A 17,330-nucleotide genomic window follows, 5' to 3' on the forward strand; every position below is an offset into this window, starting at 1 on the left:
AACAAAAGAAGAGAACTTTGTGAAAAGATGCAGAAAGATGAAGATGAAAAGGAAAGTCTTAATGATTTGGTAAATAAGTTGAGACAAGATAACAATATAATAAAGAATGAGATGCAAGATATGACTATGAGATTTTGTAAAGAATTTGAAGATAGAAAGAAGAATGAAGATGATTTGGTTAGAAGACTAAATGATGCTGGAAATGAAAACACAAGACTCAGTCATGAAAATGATATGTTGAAAATAGTTTTGATGCATACACAAAATGACACAAATGAACTTATGAGACAGAAAGGAATCTTGGAAAGTGAATTGGCTGCTGCAAATCAACACAAGGAGAGATTCAAGAAAAGTTCAGAAGAACTTGTAGACATGCTGAAGAATCAGAAACCTAATGGTGATACAAATGGCCTTGGCTTTGAAATTGGTGAAAGCTCTGGTACTGCAAACAATCATGATCATAGTAAACCGGTAAGACAACCTAATGCTTACAAATTTAATGGGAAATGCTTTAACTGTAACAAATATGGTCATAGAGCAAATCAGTGTAGATCTAGAAATTATCATAACACTAATACACCCACCAGTCAATGTTCTAAATGCAACAAAGTTGGTCATAACTCAGAAAATTGCAAAATGAATGTAAGATGTTATGTTTGTGGAAGATTTGGACACCTATATAATCAATACAGAACACATTCTGGCATAGGATATGGGAAAGTTATTCAGAAAAACAATGTGACTTGTTATGCTTGCAACAAAATTGGACATATTGCAAAATTTTGTAGAAGAAAAACTTCATCGGCAAATAACAAAGGTCCTAGTTTGAAAGGTAAAGAAAAGGTTGAAGAGGTAAAGCAAGAATTCTCAAAGCAATGGATCAGAAAGTCAGATCAGAATGTTGATGGGAATACTCCTCCACTAGTAGAACAAAGTATCACTCCACCGGCAGGAGACTCTTCATCTAACTCAAGGAAAATCCCTTGGGGGTTTAGCAACGAATTGAAAAACATGCTATTATACCCTCGGTTGATGGTGAGAAGTTGAATTACTTCTTTACCGGTAGATAAGTTAAGTTGTGACTTAACCGACAAGCATTAAATGCGGTAGTTGGAAAAATAACATTATAAAGCAAGTGTTTTGGCTCTTTTTCTTTCACCGAGCATTCAAATCTTTGAGATCACGAAAAATTCCCGAGCGAAGGCATCCTTATTTATAAACATGGCATCCTCCTCCACTCCTGAATTTATAGCAAACCCTACTGTAATTGAGGTTATCAAGTGCCCTAGACCCATATTCAAGCTTGTTCCCGAAATAGCTAAGAAAGATGATAACATAGGTGCATTCTCTCAAATTCCTAAAGGAGTAGTATATGCTGAAGATCCTAGAATATACATACACTGTCATATAGAGGAATTAGGAGATGATGAAATCAAGGAAATGTATGGAACTGTGATTTGTGATGGAAATGGCAATATCAAACCGGAACACAAGGTAATATAAACCCTAGGTTTTCTGGATATTCTTAGCATTCCTGATTTTCCTGAAGATGTGATAAGAATAGTCCTAAGCAGAGTCCATGGCAAATTATTTTGGTTGGATTCAATTCATAAGATCACCAAAGAAGCCGTTAAAGTAGTAGCAGGGTTACCTTCCACCGGTAGCAGACCTGACAGAACTAAAAGAGTCTCAAATTGCAGAATGATAGATCTAACCGGCGCAACATTTGACAAAAGGTCTCTAAGGGTAAATGATGTGAAGGATATCAATGTCAGATTTATCAGTACGATTTAGGTTACAAGGTTACACATGCAAATACGTTGAACTCAGTATCTAGCCTATGTATTAAAAGTGCATATGACATGGTAAATAATCATGCTAGAATAAATGTGTGTGAATGGCGCAAAGATGAATTGATAGACAATCTGAAAAAGATCAAAGGAGATAAGAAAGGAACCTTTAGATTTGGAAATTTACTTGTATGTTTAATGCTATACATTACTAAGCAAGTACCCAGTATTGGTAGAAAAGATTTTGGCTTTGATATACCGGTAGGAAAGCAACTATTGGATCTATTAAACAACATGGGAGAAAACAAAGAGAAAAATATAAACGAACATTTTCAAGCACTGAAGGCTTGAATGAAGACAAGAATAAGACTGTCACAGGAAATTGTAGATAAATATCAGAAGGAAATATGCTTTGTAATTAAAAAGGATGAAATCTGGATGGAGGTAGTTGTCCCTAGGACTATCTGGTAACTGAAATGGGATATGAAACAGATGATAACATTATTGAAACTTGTGCAAAAGCCCTCCTTGAAGCACCAAAAGAACCCTCTGAGAAATTCTTTGGCATTGCTGAAACAATAGAAAGTGGTATTCAGTCTAGGAAAAGAGTCAAGAAAGTTGAACAAATAGTAAGGAAAGGCACTAGACAAGCAAAAGCACTCAAGGAAGATGTATTGAAGCAAACTGGTATCGAAGAAAGTGAGTTGGAAGGACTTCAACCGGAAACTCATCTTTCATCGGTTGGAACTTCTTCTAAGAGTGATATACCGACGGTATTCAAAACGGTAGAAAGGAAAAGAAAACCCTCACCGGTACCCTCACCCACTCCTAGAAAAACAAGACAAAAGCAATAGGCAGTGAGGCCTCCAATAAAGAAGTTAACTCCTAAGAAGAAGAAGAAGGTAAAACAAGATATTGCTCCACTGGATAAACTCATCAATGAAATAACAGAAGATGGAAAGTTGAAAAACATTAGCAAACTGTACGACACTCTTTCCGCTGATGACAAAGAAAGCATAGAAAATAGTGTAATTTTACACTTGGATATTTACAAGAATTTTTTGATGGAAATTATTGATGAAATACCCAATGATTTGTATAGAAGATTAGAAGCTAGAAGGGTAGCTATTGTTGAACTAGACAAGAAGATAAAAAATGAAAAATTACTTGCAGTGCATCCAGTAAACTCACCTGATGAGATAGACAAATTAATCAATGAGGCAAACCGGACAATATTTTCAACTGCTCACAGGCATGTAGCACTGATGGCAAGAAGAGTGAATGAGATAACAAAAGAAACTGCAGACCAATGGGACATATTCTTTATTGAAAAAGAGAAACAAGAAGAGCTAGTAAGACCTAAGACCATCAAGGTATACCAAAAGGACAAGGATAAGGGGAAAGGTAAGGTAGGTGGACCTCCAATCCTATAGACAAATGATAACTTACCCCCACCTCCTTCGGATACTCCACCGGTAGAAACTACAAACAATCAATCGGCTACAGAGAGTATGGAGACTCCTCAAGAGGATACAAATCCTGAGTCTGAAATTTTGTACACTATGAATATAGACACACAAGAAGTAAATGTTGTGGTTGACAGAGAAACCACTGATGATAAAAAGAAAGATGTGACTACTGAGTCATTGACTGCAGATGTTGAGGTTGAGGTTAATGATACTGTAAACATAAGCACAGAAAAACCTACTCGAATTGAGAAACCGATAGAAGACACCACTGGTAAAACATTAAAAGATCTGGTAGATAAAACTAAAAAACAATCAGGAGAACCGGCAAAGGACAATGCAGAGGTACAAACTGAGAAACCGAAAGTGCATATAGAGACACAGATGGAGAAACCGAAATAGAAACAGGTTGAGACACAAGTTCAGACCGAGACAGTGCCACCGGCTAAAACTGAAAAGCCTAAACCTTTGCTAATAGAAATGCAAACACAAACTGACCTACCAGAGGTCGAAACAAGCAAGGTTATCACTACAACCGGCAGCATGGATATTGTGAAAATAGTTGGGTAGACATCTGGTACTTCTATTGCAAAATTCCGGTCTACAAATGTAACATAGGTCTTACTGGACTTAATAAAGAAAATCACAAAGTGTAATGCACAAGCCTATAAGGCTATCGATGACACAATTCCTATTCTTAAATTGGTAGCACCCAAGTGCATTGTGGATAACAAAGATTCTTTAGGTCAATTAGACACATTGTCTAAATTCATCACCGGCAACATTTTGACAGTTGATCAAATAAATGAAGACACATTCAAAGAGAGGATGAATAAGGAGAAAGAGAAATTCTTTGAGGAAATAGTGAAGAAGAATAAGGAACAAACAGAAACCTTATTACTGGCACTAGGAGAAACAATTTTGGATTTCAAGAAACTGTACAGGGATACTTGCAAAACCGACATCTTGACACAGGACATAGATTCAAAGATCAGCAAAACACAAACTAAGATTAATAATATTGTTGACAATCTAATGGGCACATCAGATTCATTTTTGGAAATAGAAAAGAAAATTGCAGATCTTGAAGAGAAAATTGAGAAATTAGAAAAGGATAAAGAGAGAATAAAGGATAAGGCAAAGAGCTTAAAATGTAAACTTGGTCCTAAACTAGATTACCTCATTTCTTTGAGAAAAGAAATTTCTGAGGCTCTGGTTCTCGGACTCAAGACACCGGAAGAGAAAATGCACATACTCATCGGTACAGTTCAAAGAACACAAGAGGCATTATAGGATAGCAAAAGATTCACCGGCAGTTTAAATTTGGTTTTGGCAGATATTTTCCATGTTGTAACCCACCGGTTACAAAAATCTAGGCAGGAACCACACTCCACTGACATCGAATGACAACCTTTGTCATAGATGTCAAAGGGGGAGTAGTGCGATGAGAAAAATGATCAGAACAGGACATCATCAACTCAGGGGGAGCATACATTTTTGGCACACAGTTTTGGTAAGACAATTTTGGCAGATTCTTTTTGGACACCTTTTTGGACACTTTTTGATTTTTCTCATGAGTCTTGCCATCAATGCCAAAGGGGGAGATTGTTGGCAACTGCACACTCCAATGAGAAATTGTAGGTGATTAAAGATATTGTCATTGATGGCAACCTTACAATCATGTGATACTGATAGGCAGACACAGGAACTGACACCGGTAGACTCAACACCGACATACAGATCACTGACACCAAAAAGAAGATTACCGGCACCCTGGCCGACAAGAATTTTGTGTATATATATTTTGTAATTAATTGTAAAATCTTTTGTAAGCCGACTTGGTGGATTGTAACATGACTCATATAAGTATGAGATCATTGTAGATCATTTAGAAGGAAGAGAGATAGTGTGAATTATGAAAAAGAATATAGCAGGCCTAATGTGTGAATTATTAGGATAAGGGTTTATGTATATTGCAGAGCTTAAACCGGTACTGAATCTGGCATAGCAGATGTTGATCTGAAGTAGTACAAGACATTGGATTAGTATAATCCATTTTTGTAAGTCAGTGTGACTTCTTTGTAACTGAGCAGTTAGCTCTAGGCACTTGGCCTTCCTGCATGTGTAGGCCCCTATTGTAAATAGTAATATTCCATTATTAGCCAGTAAGCGAATATTGTGGGTCACAAATCACATCGAGGTTTTTCCCACACCGGGTTTCCTTGTTAAAATATTGTGTTATGGTGTGCTTTTCATGTTGTGGTTGTTGTTCTTATTTGCTGCATTATTTTTGGTTTATCAGTACACAGTTTTAATATGCTTTTCATATTATAAGTTAAGAAAATTATCTAACCGATCAGATACTGATTCACCCCCCCTCTCAGTATCTTTGGGAATCCTAACATCAATTGTTTCAGTACAATTTGTGAGGTTGATAATATGTTTCATGACTATGTCATCCACCAAGATTCAAATCCCCGAAGGCATGATATAAGGGATGAGGATGGGGTTGTGTCTTGGATGACTTTGGCATAATGGGTACCCCAATTCTTGGCCCACAACCAAAAGATGTCAGCATGGTCTCCTGCTCTAATATCAGATGACAAGACAAAACTAACTCATAGGCAATATATAATCCTCCATAAATATATTAACTAATTGTTCAAAGATAGTTGATCAATTCAAATTATGCTCAATTAATGGAGAGGAAAGAGATATTCTCTTTCAATAACTTAATTTCCATTACACTTTTGCTACATTATCAAAATCCTTAAGTCAACAAGGTCAAGAAGATTTGAAAAGTCCAGTTAACTTCTATTTGTTAAAAAATTGCCATGAAATGCAAGTAAGAATTGAGTACTATAAGCATTGATTCTTGACCAGTAACAAACATACCCTATCTATAGCACCCATGAATTTATTATCTTTCTAACCCAACAACTATAATATGGGGTTTTATAGGGTAAGGATACCTAACGAAGGAAACAAAGAAGATCGATGTGTATAGTATTAGAGTGGTATTACTGGAAGTGCTAACAGGAATGTTATGGGTATGTACGGTGGTGTTTCTTAGATCCTTGTTCCAAAGCTATGAGTATGCAAGGTGTTTACAAAAGTTGTGACTCGACACCTACTAGTATCATTTACTTGAAATTTTGGAAAGTTGTTGTAGAAAACCCATTCGTGTTGTATATATCCTACAATCATATGGAGTCAACACAAATCATGTGGATTTTATTTGCATTCTATATTGAATGTAGATTTTAAATATCTCTAATTTTCATATGTAGTCAGCACAAATTATGTGGATTTTATTTGCATTATATATTGAATGTAGATTTTAAAAAACATTATAATTTTTAGAATGGGATTTTATAATAAAAAATAAAGAGTTGTTGTATATGGTGAAAAATGATGATGATAAACTATTGTAAAACCACAAAGATCCAACCACAATAAACCCTAGTTCTACAATCAAACATCCACCATACACCAATGAAGATACCTGAGAACATGCAAATCAATAAATAAAACAATATTACCATTCACATGCCAAGTAGGGTTTTAATCTCCATTGTCTCCTATCTCCATTGATCTTGTTTGATATATTTGCTCTCAGATTTTATGTGTGTACAAGAGCTCAACAAAGAGCAGATTGTGGTTGTAGTAGCTTGATCGCAAGAAGGCTTGATTGCATAAGTGTTGATTATGGTTGATAATGAAGGAAGTATCCTCTTATATAGAAGATGCTTTAGAAAATGAAGGGATAAGTTTAAGAGGTGAAAAGATAAATGGTCGACTGAGATTAAAGGGTAGGTAGAAGAAATAATAGAATAATGAAGAGGGTGGGTAGAGGGGGATTAAGAGATAAGTGACATGTGTCATAGAAGAAAAAAACAAATGAATTAATTTAAAAAATAAAGATTTATTTAATTAATAGAGGAAGTGGGATCAATTAAATAAATAAAAATATTTAAGTGGGATCAATTAAATAAATAAAAATATTTAATTAATTTAGGAAAATATAATTTAAATAAAAATATATATTTATTTAAATGAGAAAAGGGCTAGAAAAGGATAAATGAATTAATTAAATACAAGACTTAGGATAAAATAATTAAAATCTTTATTTAATTAAAGAGGACAATTTTAGGTATCTACAACTGTTATAATCCCAAATCAAAAACCTAGTTATTTCTTATGTAAAGAAAGAGCAAAGAAAGAGAGAAAATTAAAAACAAAAGAAGAATATGGGGTGAGTAAGTGAATACCTCCTCGTACCAGATGCAAGCACGAGTAAATTGATTGGGACTAAAAATGTCACTCATTCTCAGATATTTAGGGTTTGCACTTGCAACTCTTATATAGTGAATTATGGCCTTCACATGAAAGTGAGTAAGGAGCAAGTGTTGTATGTGTTACGTTCACCTAGGCCATAATAATTACACAACATCAATATGACTAATTTAATCTTGACAACAAAGGATGCACATGTTTATTAATGTTAAAAAATGAGTTTTTAACCGATCCACTTTTGCTTAGGGCTACAACAGTCTTGCACCCTTCAACATTTCCAACATGGAACATTCTAGCTGTAGCAGAGTAACCCTAAAACCAGTTAATACTTATTGATAGATAATAAATATGGAAAAAAAAAAAAACAGATTTTGTCCTAATGCTTAGACAGAGAAATATTAATAAATGAAGGCGGGGAGGACTTAAAAGAATGGAGTATGTTTCAACTAGAGATTTCAACAGTGGGCATAGTCGGGTAAGGTTTTAGCTCCGCTTCACCAGAAACCACCAGACCATAATGTTCACTTCTTGCATTCAAGGAAGGTTGAAATCCACTAAATTTCTTTTAATGCATTTGTAAAACATATGTCTCAGAAGAAGTAATTTTGATATGTATTTAAGAGCAATTTTGGGCAGTGTTAAGAGTCAGTGGGTGTTACAACATGATGAAGTTGGACCAAAAAACTTATCTTTGCATTGTTTGTAAAAGATTGCAATCTAATCGACCACTTGATTTGCAGGTAATACTGCATCTACTCAAAGATAGCCCAAACCACGCGCTAAGAAACCCACGACACATAAAACGTTTTCCGACATAGAAGTCTCATGCCAATAGAACCTTCCAAATGAAACATTGGTGAATGTTTCATATTTTTCACTTCTCTTTGCTCATTGGTCATAACTTTTTTTCTTTCAAATATTAATCAAAATGATAAAAAAACAATTGAGAAAGATATGAACAACGAATGAGATAGCAGGAACTGCAAAAAAATTGCATTTTTAAAATGCAAACATTTACAAACATTAGAGAGAGCCATTTATTTCTATGTTGGTGTTCTTTTCGAGGAGGAATTAATAGAAAATTAGTAGGGACTAAAAAACCACTAATAAATGTTTTATTATTTATTTATTTAAGAGAATCCAAACATACTCAAACCACAAGGGAAAAAAAAAAAGAAGACAAAAGTAGACAACATTCAACATTAAAATAAACATATAATATTTTGTTCCTTATCTCATACTCCTAACCAACCCAAAAATTTAAGATTCTAATCTTTTAATGTCTTGGGAGGAAATATAATATAAAAAAACCAATATTGTCCCACTCACGTGAAAAACTCCTTAAAAGCTGCGCAATTTTTTAAACATGAAAGGTGCAGATTCAATCCGAAGAGATTGGAGTGCATTCCATAGATGTTGGGCGCATGTACACCGTTCCGATATATAAACCCCGACAGAATTTTACACGTTTGGAAATTTGCACTAACTTTTCACTGAATGACCAATACAAAACGGAGGAATCTCACAAACAGAGTGCCCACCAAATGGGTCAAAAAAGACAGCCTGTGCCCTGATCTGCAGGAAAAGCACGCCACGGCAATCAATGGCGTCTTAGAAGAAAAGCAAGAAATCTCTGATGTGAAGTGAGCAATCATCTTACTTTGGTTTCAGTGGATAAAAACGTACGCCATGGCCGTCCTCCTCAGAACAATCATTTTATGAAAAGTTTGTTGTGTGATGTTACACCAGATTCGTATTCTGAAAGAAGAATAACATGGAGAAAGGGGGAAGAAATCTTTATGTGGGGTGTGCTGTGATTGTTTTGTTGCTGCAGATCACAATATTCGTTTCAGCAGAGGAATTTTTCGATTGGAAAAATGAACAAATCAAGGATAGAATAGAAGGGTTACCTGGGCAGCCTTCAAATGTGGACTTTGCCCAATATTCAGGATATGTAACTGTGGACAAAAAGGCTGGTAGATCTCTCTTCTACTGGCTTATTGAAGCAACTGATGATGCCCAATCCAAGCCCCTCCTTTTGTGGTTGAATGGAGGTGTGTATTAATGGTTCGATACCCTTTTTCTTCTTAGTTTGAGGTTTTTATTTTGAGGCTTCTTTGGAAAAACCTATAAGCTTCCAGGATTATTCTAAAAAATTTTGTCCCAAAATGAATTTTACCGATCAGTGATAAATCATTATTTTGGTGCAGGCCCTGGGTGTTCCTCTGTGGCATATGGGGAAGCTGAAGAGCTTGGGCCTTTTCATATCAATTCTGACGGGAAAACGATCTTTCTCAATCCACATTCATGGAATAAATGTAAGAGATTTGAGAAGCTGGTCAGGTTTATAGTTGGGTTTTGTAATGCCCCCACTTTTTTAAATTAAAAAGTAAAAATTCTGGAATGCATGCTTTTTAACAAGAATATATTTTCTGTATCTGACATTTGGGCGATCATGTAGTGGCCAATATCCTGTTCTTGGATTCCCCTGCTGGAGTTGGCTTTTCTTACACCAACACTTCTTCAGACATTAAGAAATCTGGAGACAGTCAAACGGGTAATTTGTTTTGTATTGCCTTTGTCACTTTTGATTTAATCTTCCTGTGTGTTCTTTTTCCTAGATACGAATACACCCATATAAATAAATCGTGGTCTTGGAATTGCAGCTGAAGATTCATTCGTTTTCCTGACCAACTGGTTGGAAAAGTTTCCCCAGTATAAGAATAGAGACTTCTACATCGCCGGAGAGAGTTATGGAGGTATCAGCAGTTCCTTAAACTTGCATATTGACTTTATAGCAGTCTCTGACTTGTGAACTTGGTTGTATTTTAAAACATTTTATCTTTATAGCACATATACACTTGTATGATGACATAAGTCTCTTTGAAAAGAAGGGTTGTATATAGTAACATGAACTCTTTGAAAAGAAGGGTTGTATATAGCAACATGGATATGCTTATATGAATATTTTTGAGAGAGAGCTCAACATTTGTGAGCACAGATGTACGAAGGCACAATCTTTGTGCAGATTTGCATCATATGGAAAGAACTAGACAAGAACAAGATTGTATTTTTGGGTCCCTTTTTAACTACACGGAGAAAATTTCAGTCCTGATATCCTTTTTCTCATTTGTGCTGCATTCCAAGACATTAGGGTATGTTCTGAATTTAGCTATAGTATTTATGTTGATTTGATACGGTTGAGTTTGATTTCCACTCATAAATGTTACAGCCTTTTATCCTTCTATCCTGAGATTTAGTGGAAGGATATGTTCACTTAAGAATGTGAAGACTTGAATGTGGAACTTAGATGAGATATCTTCATTGGAAGCCATATTGAGCATATTTTTATAAACAGAGAAGCAAATAGGACCTGACATACTCTTTTAATGCTATTTTATTCAGGGCATTATGTTCCTCAACTAGCTCATGTTATCTACAGACGCAACGAGGTCCTGGCAAATCCAGTTATTAACCTAAAGGGGTACATGGTAAGGTCCTAAGTTGCGCCATCAATAATATGTGCATTTGAATGAAAAGAAAATGGCCTCTTTGGTATAGACGACTGACATCTAATAGCAAAAGCTTCGTGGGACAGTAGAATTGCATTTTTTCCTTTAAACAGAAATTTTATGCATGTCTATTGCAGGTTGGGAACGCAGTTACGGACGATTTTCATGACAACGTAGGGATTTATGAGTATATGTGGTCGCATGGGATGATATCTGACAACACCTATCGAAAGCTTAATCTTTTGTGTGATTTCTCATCTCTTGTGCACCCATCACATCTTTGTGAGAAGGCATTAGAATCTGCTAATGCAGAAATGGGACAAATAGACCCGTACAGCATCTACACCCCTCCTTGCTCAAACAGTACTGCAACTTCTGGAAAACAACATGGAAAGAGGAAGGTAAGTTTCATGGTTGCATTGGGAGTTCATGTATGCTAATAGATTAGGCTGGGTGTAGTATAGAGTGCAATGTTGCCTTAACTTCCGTTTGGCGTCAATTATATAGTCCACTTTCTTAAATTGGGCATGTTTAGAAATAGCTCTGGATTGCAATTTCATGGTAATTGAACTACTAATTTCTGGAAAAGAAAAACCAAGAGTAGCACTAGGTTAAACCATTTCTTTGACAGCCATTTTGTTTGGTGTCAATTATATAGTCCACTTTCTTAAATTGAGCATGTTTATAAATAGCTCTGGATTACATTTTTATGGTAATTGAACTACTAATTTCTGGGAAGGAAAAACCAAGAGAAGCACTAGGTTAAACCATTTCTGTAACAGCCATTTTGTTTGGCGTCAATTATATAGTCCACTTTCTTAAATTGGACATGTTTATAAACAGCTCTGGATTTCAATTTCATGGTAATTTCCTGGAAAAGAAAAACCAAGAGAAGCACTAGCTTAAACCATTTTTCTAACTGCCATTTTGTTGGCAGTCATGGAGGCACCTTTTTGGGGAGTATGATCCTTGCACTGAAAAGTACTCTGAAATTTACTTCAATCTGCCTGAGGTGCAGAAGGCTCTTCATGCCAATGTTACAGGAATTCCTTATAGGTGGACAACTTGTAGGTTTGTATCGATGAAATGACTGCTCTGGCAGAATCTTTCATATCTGTCAGTGAAATATGATTTGTTAACATTTCCATTATTCCTGTTTTCTGCTTTTTTCCATTATTTTTGGGATGGTGATTATTTACTAATCAGATCTCTTTTGGCTGCAATATACAGTGATGTAGTCTCTGAAAACTGGAATGACTCTCCTAGGTCTGTGCTGCCAATATACCGGGAACTTATAAAAGCTAAGCTACGTATTTGGATGTTCAGGTGACCATAAAAATTATTACTTTCCATCTAGAAAAATAAATGTACTCATCTTATCCTCACTTCTGAGTTTATTTGTAATAAATATGCTAAAATGTTTTTGGTGTTTTTAATGTTCAGTGGAGATACAGATGCAGTAATTCCGGTAACATCAACCAGATATTCTGTAAATGCTCTTAAGCTTCGCACTGTTACTCAGTGGCATCCATGGTATGACGATGGACAGGTGGGTCTCATCTTTCTCTCATTTTTATTTCCACAAAATTTCCATGGGTAGGTTAGCAAGTGTTGGACAAATAAATTATCCATGGCACTTGACACTGACCTTTTTAACCTCTAGCAATCATAAATGGTTCTACTAGACTGTATTTCTGACTGTAAACTTATGACAAGGAATATTTACTTCTTAGTTTTAAATTTTCTTTGGAAACTCCAATAGCATCTATATGAATGACGGTAATTGTTTTACAATTCCCAGGTAGGAGGATGGACTCAAGAGTATGAAGGGTTAACATTTGTAACAATCCGAGGGGCAGGGCATGAGGTACCACTGCATAAACCTAAAAAAGCCTTTATGCTCTTCAAATCCTTCTTAGAGGGTAAGCCAATGCCAGCAATGCCAGCCTCCCCAGAGCTTCTGGCTACTTCGTAACCCTCACGAAGCAAGATGTGACAGGTCACAGTAATGGGCAGGTCATGAGGTAACACTGCATGAACCTGGAAAAGCCTTTATACTCTTCAAATCCTTCTCAGAGGATAAGTCAATGCCAGCCTTCCCAGAGCTTGTGGCTACTTTGTAACCTCATTGAAGCAAGATGCGACACTAGCGTCACTTGGAATAATGAATAGATAGAAAATTCGATTGGTCTCTTCATTTGTCTGAATATGGTTATAGGTTCCCATAGCTAGGAGACATGTAGAACAAAAATGTCTTGTAACAAATTTATTACAATGCAATACGCAAATTCAGACTCTCTGTGAGCAAGAAATCTTTGAATGTATTTGTGTATTGTTGATATCTTTCTTTTTGGAAATATCACGAATCTTTAATTAACACATTTAAATATCTACTTATATAAAATCTTGTACAAATGCACAGATCTTAAACTAAAGGAATAATCCATTTTAGAGAACTGCAGATTTAGTGCACTTTCAGTAATTTTTATGATGATGTGCTCGTAGTTGTTAATTGTTTCCTGGTTTTGCTGACATACATCACTAAAATGTTGTCTTTAGATTTCCATTTGAAACTTGGCAGTATGAAATGAATTGATATACTTTAATAATGCCCACGACACCCATAGGTCTATGGGAACCTCCTGCAAGAGTAAAGACTATATAAAATTTGAAATAAAAATAATAATAAAAAATAAAGATTATATAACATTTGCACATGAAAAATTATTTCAGATCAAGAAACCTAACTCAATATAATCTGATGTAAACCAATTTGCCATGTTTACTGGCCTTTTCTATTATGAACGGATAGGTATCCCCATCAGTCTCTATATCGGCAAATTGTGGGTGTGTCGTCAGTCTCCTACATTTGATAGGCATCTCTGATCTATATATATATATATAAAACAAAATTAATTTTAAAAATAAAAATTATAAAACATATATCTTTATAAAAATTTTAAACATTCTTTGATTTCATTCTTTCATTTTAAAATAATTTGTATAAAACACTTCACACAATAAGTATAATAAAACCACCATGACAAAAATAAATTTGTGTGATACTTAACTCCCGTACAAAAATTGCAAATTAATGTAAATTCCAGCTTGGGCTTTATTGGCAGTTATAAACTCCAGCTTGAGTTTTATTGGCATTTATAAACTAAAGTAAACTCCACCTCGAAGTTGGGAAAAGATAAAAATGTCTAAGTTTTATGGAAAAGATAAAAATGTCTAAGTTTTATTTAAGTTTTAACGGCAACTGCTGGAAAAATGAAAATCACAGCTTCGAAAAGGTCGACCCATTTTGGCCGTCGAAACGCGAAACGGAAGTCTCCCGTCGCGTTTTTGGTAACTAGGTCTCTGATTACCAGGACGTGGAATACTGATTCCTGACTGCCAGTTATTAGTTTTATTGCTGAATTTTTTCAAGGAAGGCGTGGGTAATAATATATCCACAGCAATGGTACCTTGCTGGGAGCTGGCACCCTCTATTTAATAAACCAAATATGTTTGAAAAGAAAACAGGGGAGAAAACAAGTACGAAGGAGGGACAGGGAACGGCAGTAGTGCAACGTTTCAATATCTTCCTTAGTTGAGGATTGTAAGATGTGTAGAAATAGTAGGATAGTATAAGTTATGATGCTTTCACCATACCTGACATTGTTTACTCTAATTATTCATATAAGGAAGGAGAGTTTGAGGTTTGATGGAACTAATTATTCTATATGGAAGCACCGGATGGAAGTTCACTTGAATTGTCTTGGAGAAGATTATTGGAAGATCACAAAGAATGCATACATTGTTCCTCTGAATGGTCCTTTTATTGTAGTTGAGATCAAGGATGCTAAAAGTAATATTAGAGCTAAAGAAGCATTGTTGAGTGCCCTGACTGATGCAAAGATGGCTAATGTGATGGGATTGTAGATAGCATATGAGATTTGGGTTAAGCTTGAAACCCCGTATGAAGGAGATAAATAAATTACAAAGCTTAAAAGGAAAGTATGAGTTTCTAAGAATGAGAGCAGATGAGAATATTACATCCTTTATGGATAAAGTGAATGATCTTGTGCTGAACATCAGATGTGCTGGTGGAGTTCTTGAAGAAGATGAGATTATGGCTAAAGTATTGAGATCTTTCCCTACTTCTTATAAACATAAAGTTGCTGCTATTGATTAGATCTGAATTGTGACAATTATGACAAGAGATATGTTGGTTGGAAAGCTTGCTGCTTTTGAATTGAGCAAGCTTGGTGAATCATATGGTAAAATTGAGATTGCATATAAAGCTAGTGTACAATCACTTTAAGGGGTGGTAGACACTTGTTGTCTTTTCGAGAGAGGACATATAGGGGCCTCTTCAATTGGAAGGATGACCCAATCACCCTCTCTCCAAAAAAGCTACAAGTAGCTTATGCTAAGTCGAGGATTTTTGTTTCATCTCAAGAGAGCCGTATGGCAAGTAACTTCAAGGTGCGATGTTACACCTTTACACCAACACCAACGTAATGTTTGGTCAATCAAAAGGATGGCTTCTAATTACAAAGGTTTCTAGTCACTATTCAAGGATGACCGAACATGTGTTGCAATGGTAAGCCACTTAAGGGTTTAGTCCGATCCAGTAAGGCCTTTACGTCCTTACCCTATAGGACACCATAGGCATCTATTACAAGCACTTGAGTGTCTAGTTTTCACCTGTCACCCTATTTATATAGCATCCCAAAGGAAATAGGAAGCACTTCTCCAAAGCGAGGCCCTCTAAACAAAAGGAAGTAGTGTTATTTCTCTTCACCCAAGTTCCGTGAGGGCACAGGGAGAGGATACTTTCACACTATTTCGAGATCTAAATCTAAACACAAAGGAGGCAGGTCTTGCTTTTGATCCTTAAGTTTTCACAAGGGGAGAGCATAAGCCTACTGTAGACACCTAAAATTGTCATGTCTAATTAAATAAATATTTTATTTATTTGATTATCTAAGCTTAATTCTTCTATTAATTAAATAAATCTTTATTTATTTAATTAATTCATTTATCCTCTTCTAGCCTTATTTCTCATTAAATAAATACATTTATTTATTTAAATTATCCTTTTCCTAAATTAAATAAATATTTTATTTATTTAATTATCCGACTTCTTCTATTAATTAAATAAATCTTTATTTATTTAATTAATTCATTAACCTTTTCTACCCATGACACATGTCATTCATCTTTTAATTCATACACTACCTACCCCTTTCATTATTTTATTATTTCTCTTACCTACCCTCTAATCATAGTCGACCTCCTTTTACACCTCTCAATCTTATCCCTCCATTTCATATTGTGTCTTCTATATAAGGAGATGCTTCCTTCATTATCAAACCCTAATCAATCATTCTAATCACTCTAATGATGCATCCTAACTACTTGATCAATTGACTAGACTACGATCCTACTTGCAACCACATTCCGTTCTTTGTTGAGCTCTTGTGCATATAAAAATCTGAGAGCAAATATATCAAGCAAGATCAATGGAGATAGGAAGAATGGAGATTCAAAACCCTATTGGACATGTGATGGTATAATCTTTGTGATTTTGTTTGATTTGCATTGTCTTAGGTAATCTTCATATGTTATGGTGGATTTTTGTTGTTGTTAGGCTAGGGTTTTGTGGTTGGATTCATTTAGCCTTTCAATATTGTTATTATTGTTATCCATTTTCACCATATACATTTTGGCACGCCCGGTGGGACCCTTGTCCCTTGTTGCATTTAACATCTTGTTGCAGATTTTGTATTTTGAAGTTGCAGATCTGACGTTTTCGGCAACATTTTGACATTTCTGCGTCTGCGTACTTTCGGATCGCGTTTTTGATTTTCTAGCGCGTCTGCGACATCTGGAATCGTGTCTGTGTTACTGGCAATATTTTATTTTGCAGGTTCCAGGAAAGCGTGTTTGTGTTCTAAAGGAGCATCTGTGATGTTTTTAGCCGTGTCTATGTCCAGGAAGCGCGTCTGCGTTTTGTAGTCGCGTCTGTGTCACGAAGGCGCATCTGTGTGGAGGGTAACTGCGTCTGTGTTCACCAGTTTCAAATTTTGGGTTTTTATTGATTCAGTTTTCGGATTTTGCATTTAGGGTTTCAGATCTGGTTTATTTTGAGCTAACATTTTCAGATCTAGCTAACAAAATTGGTGCAGCTTGTCTTGAAGGCTAAATCGTTTGGTTGAAGGCCCCTATTTTCACAAAGTCTTTTGGGTTTAAAATTTACCTAACTTGTGTGCTTG

General features: G+C 35.5%; 1 protein-coding gene across 1 annotated transcript; it reads left to right on the top strand.

Annotated features, from left to right (window-relative positions):
* Positions 1-9,067: 9,067 nt before the first annotated feature.
* LOC131063015 (serine carboxypeptidase II-2) lies at positions 9,068-13,388 on the top strand. Its single transcript, XM_057996777.2, has 10 exons — positions 9,068-9,606; positions 9,763-9,870; positions 10,014-10,109; positions 10,219-10,311; positions 10,958-11,043; positions 11,202-11,465; positions 12,002-12,135; positions 12,295-12,390; positions 12,508-12,613; positions 12,866-13,388. Exons 1-10 carry the CDS (start codon positions 9,327-9,329, stop codon positions 13,037-13,039), a joined length of 1,437 nt encoding a protein of 478 aa, XP_057852760.2. The 5' UTR covers positions 9,068-9,326; the 3' UTR covers positions 13,040-13,388.
* The last annotated feature ends 3,942 nt before the right edge of the window (positions 13,389-17,330 follow it).

Source organism: Cryptomeria japonica, chromosome 2 (genome assembly GCF_030272615.1).
Source record: "Cryptomeria japonica chromosome 2, Sugi_1.0, whole genome shotgun sequence".
Taxonomy (NCBI): Eukaryota; Viridiplantae; Streptophyta; class Pinopsida; order Cupressales; family Cupressaceae; genus Cryptomeria; species Cryptomeria japonica.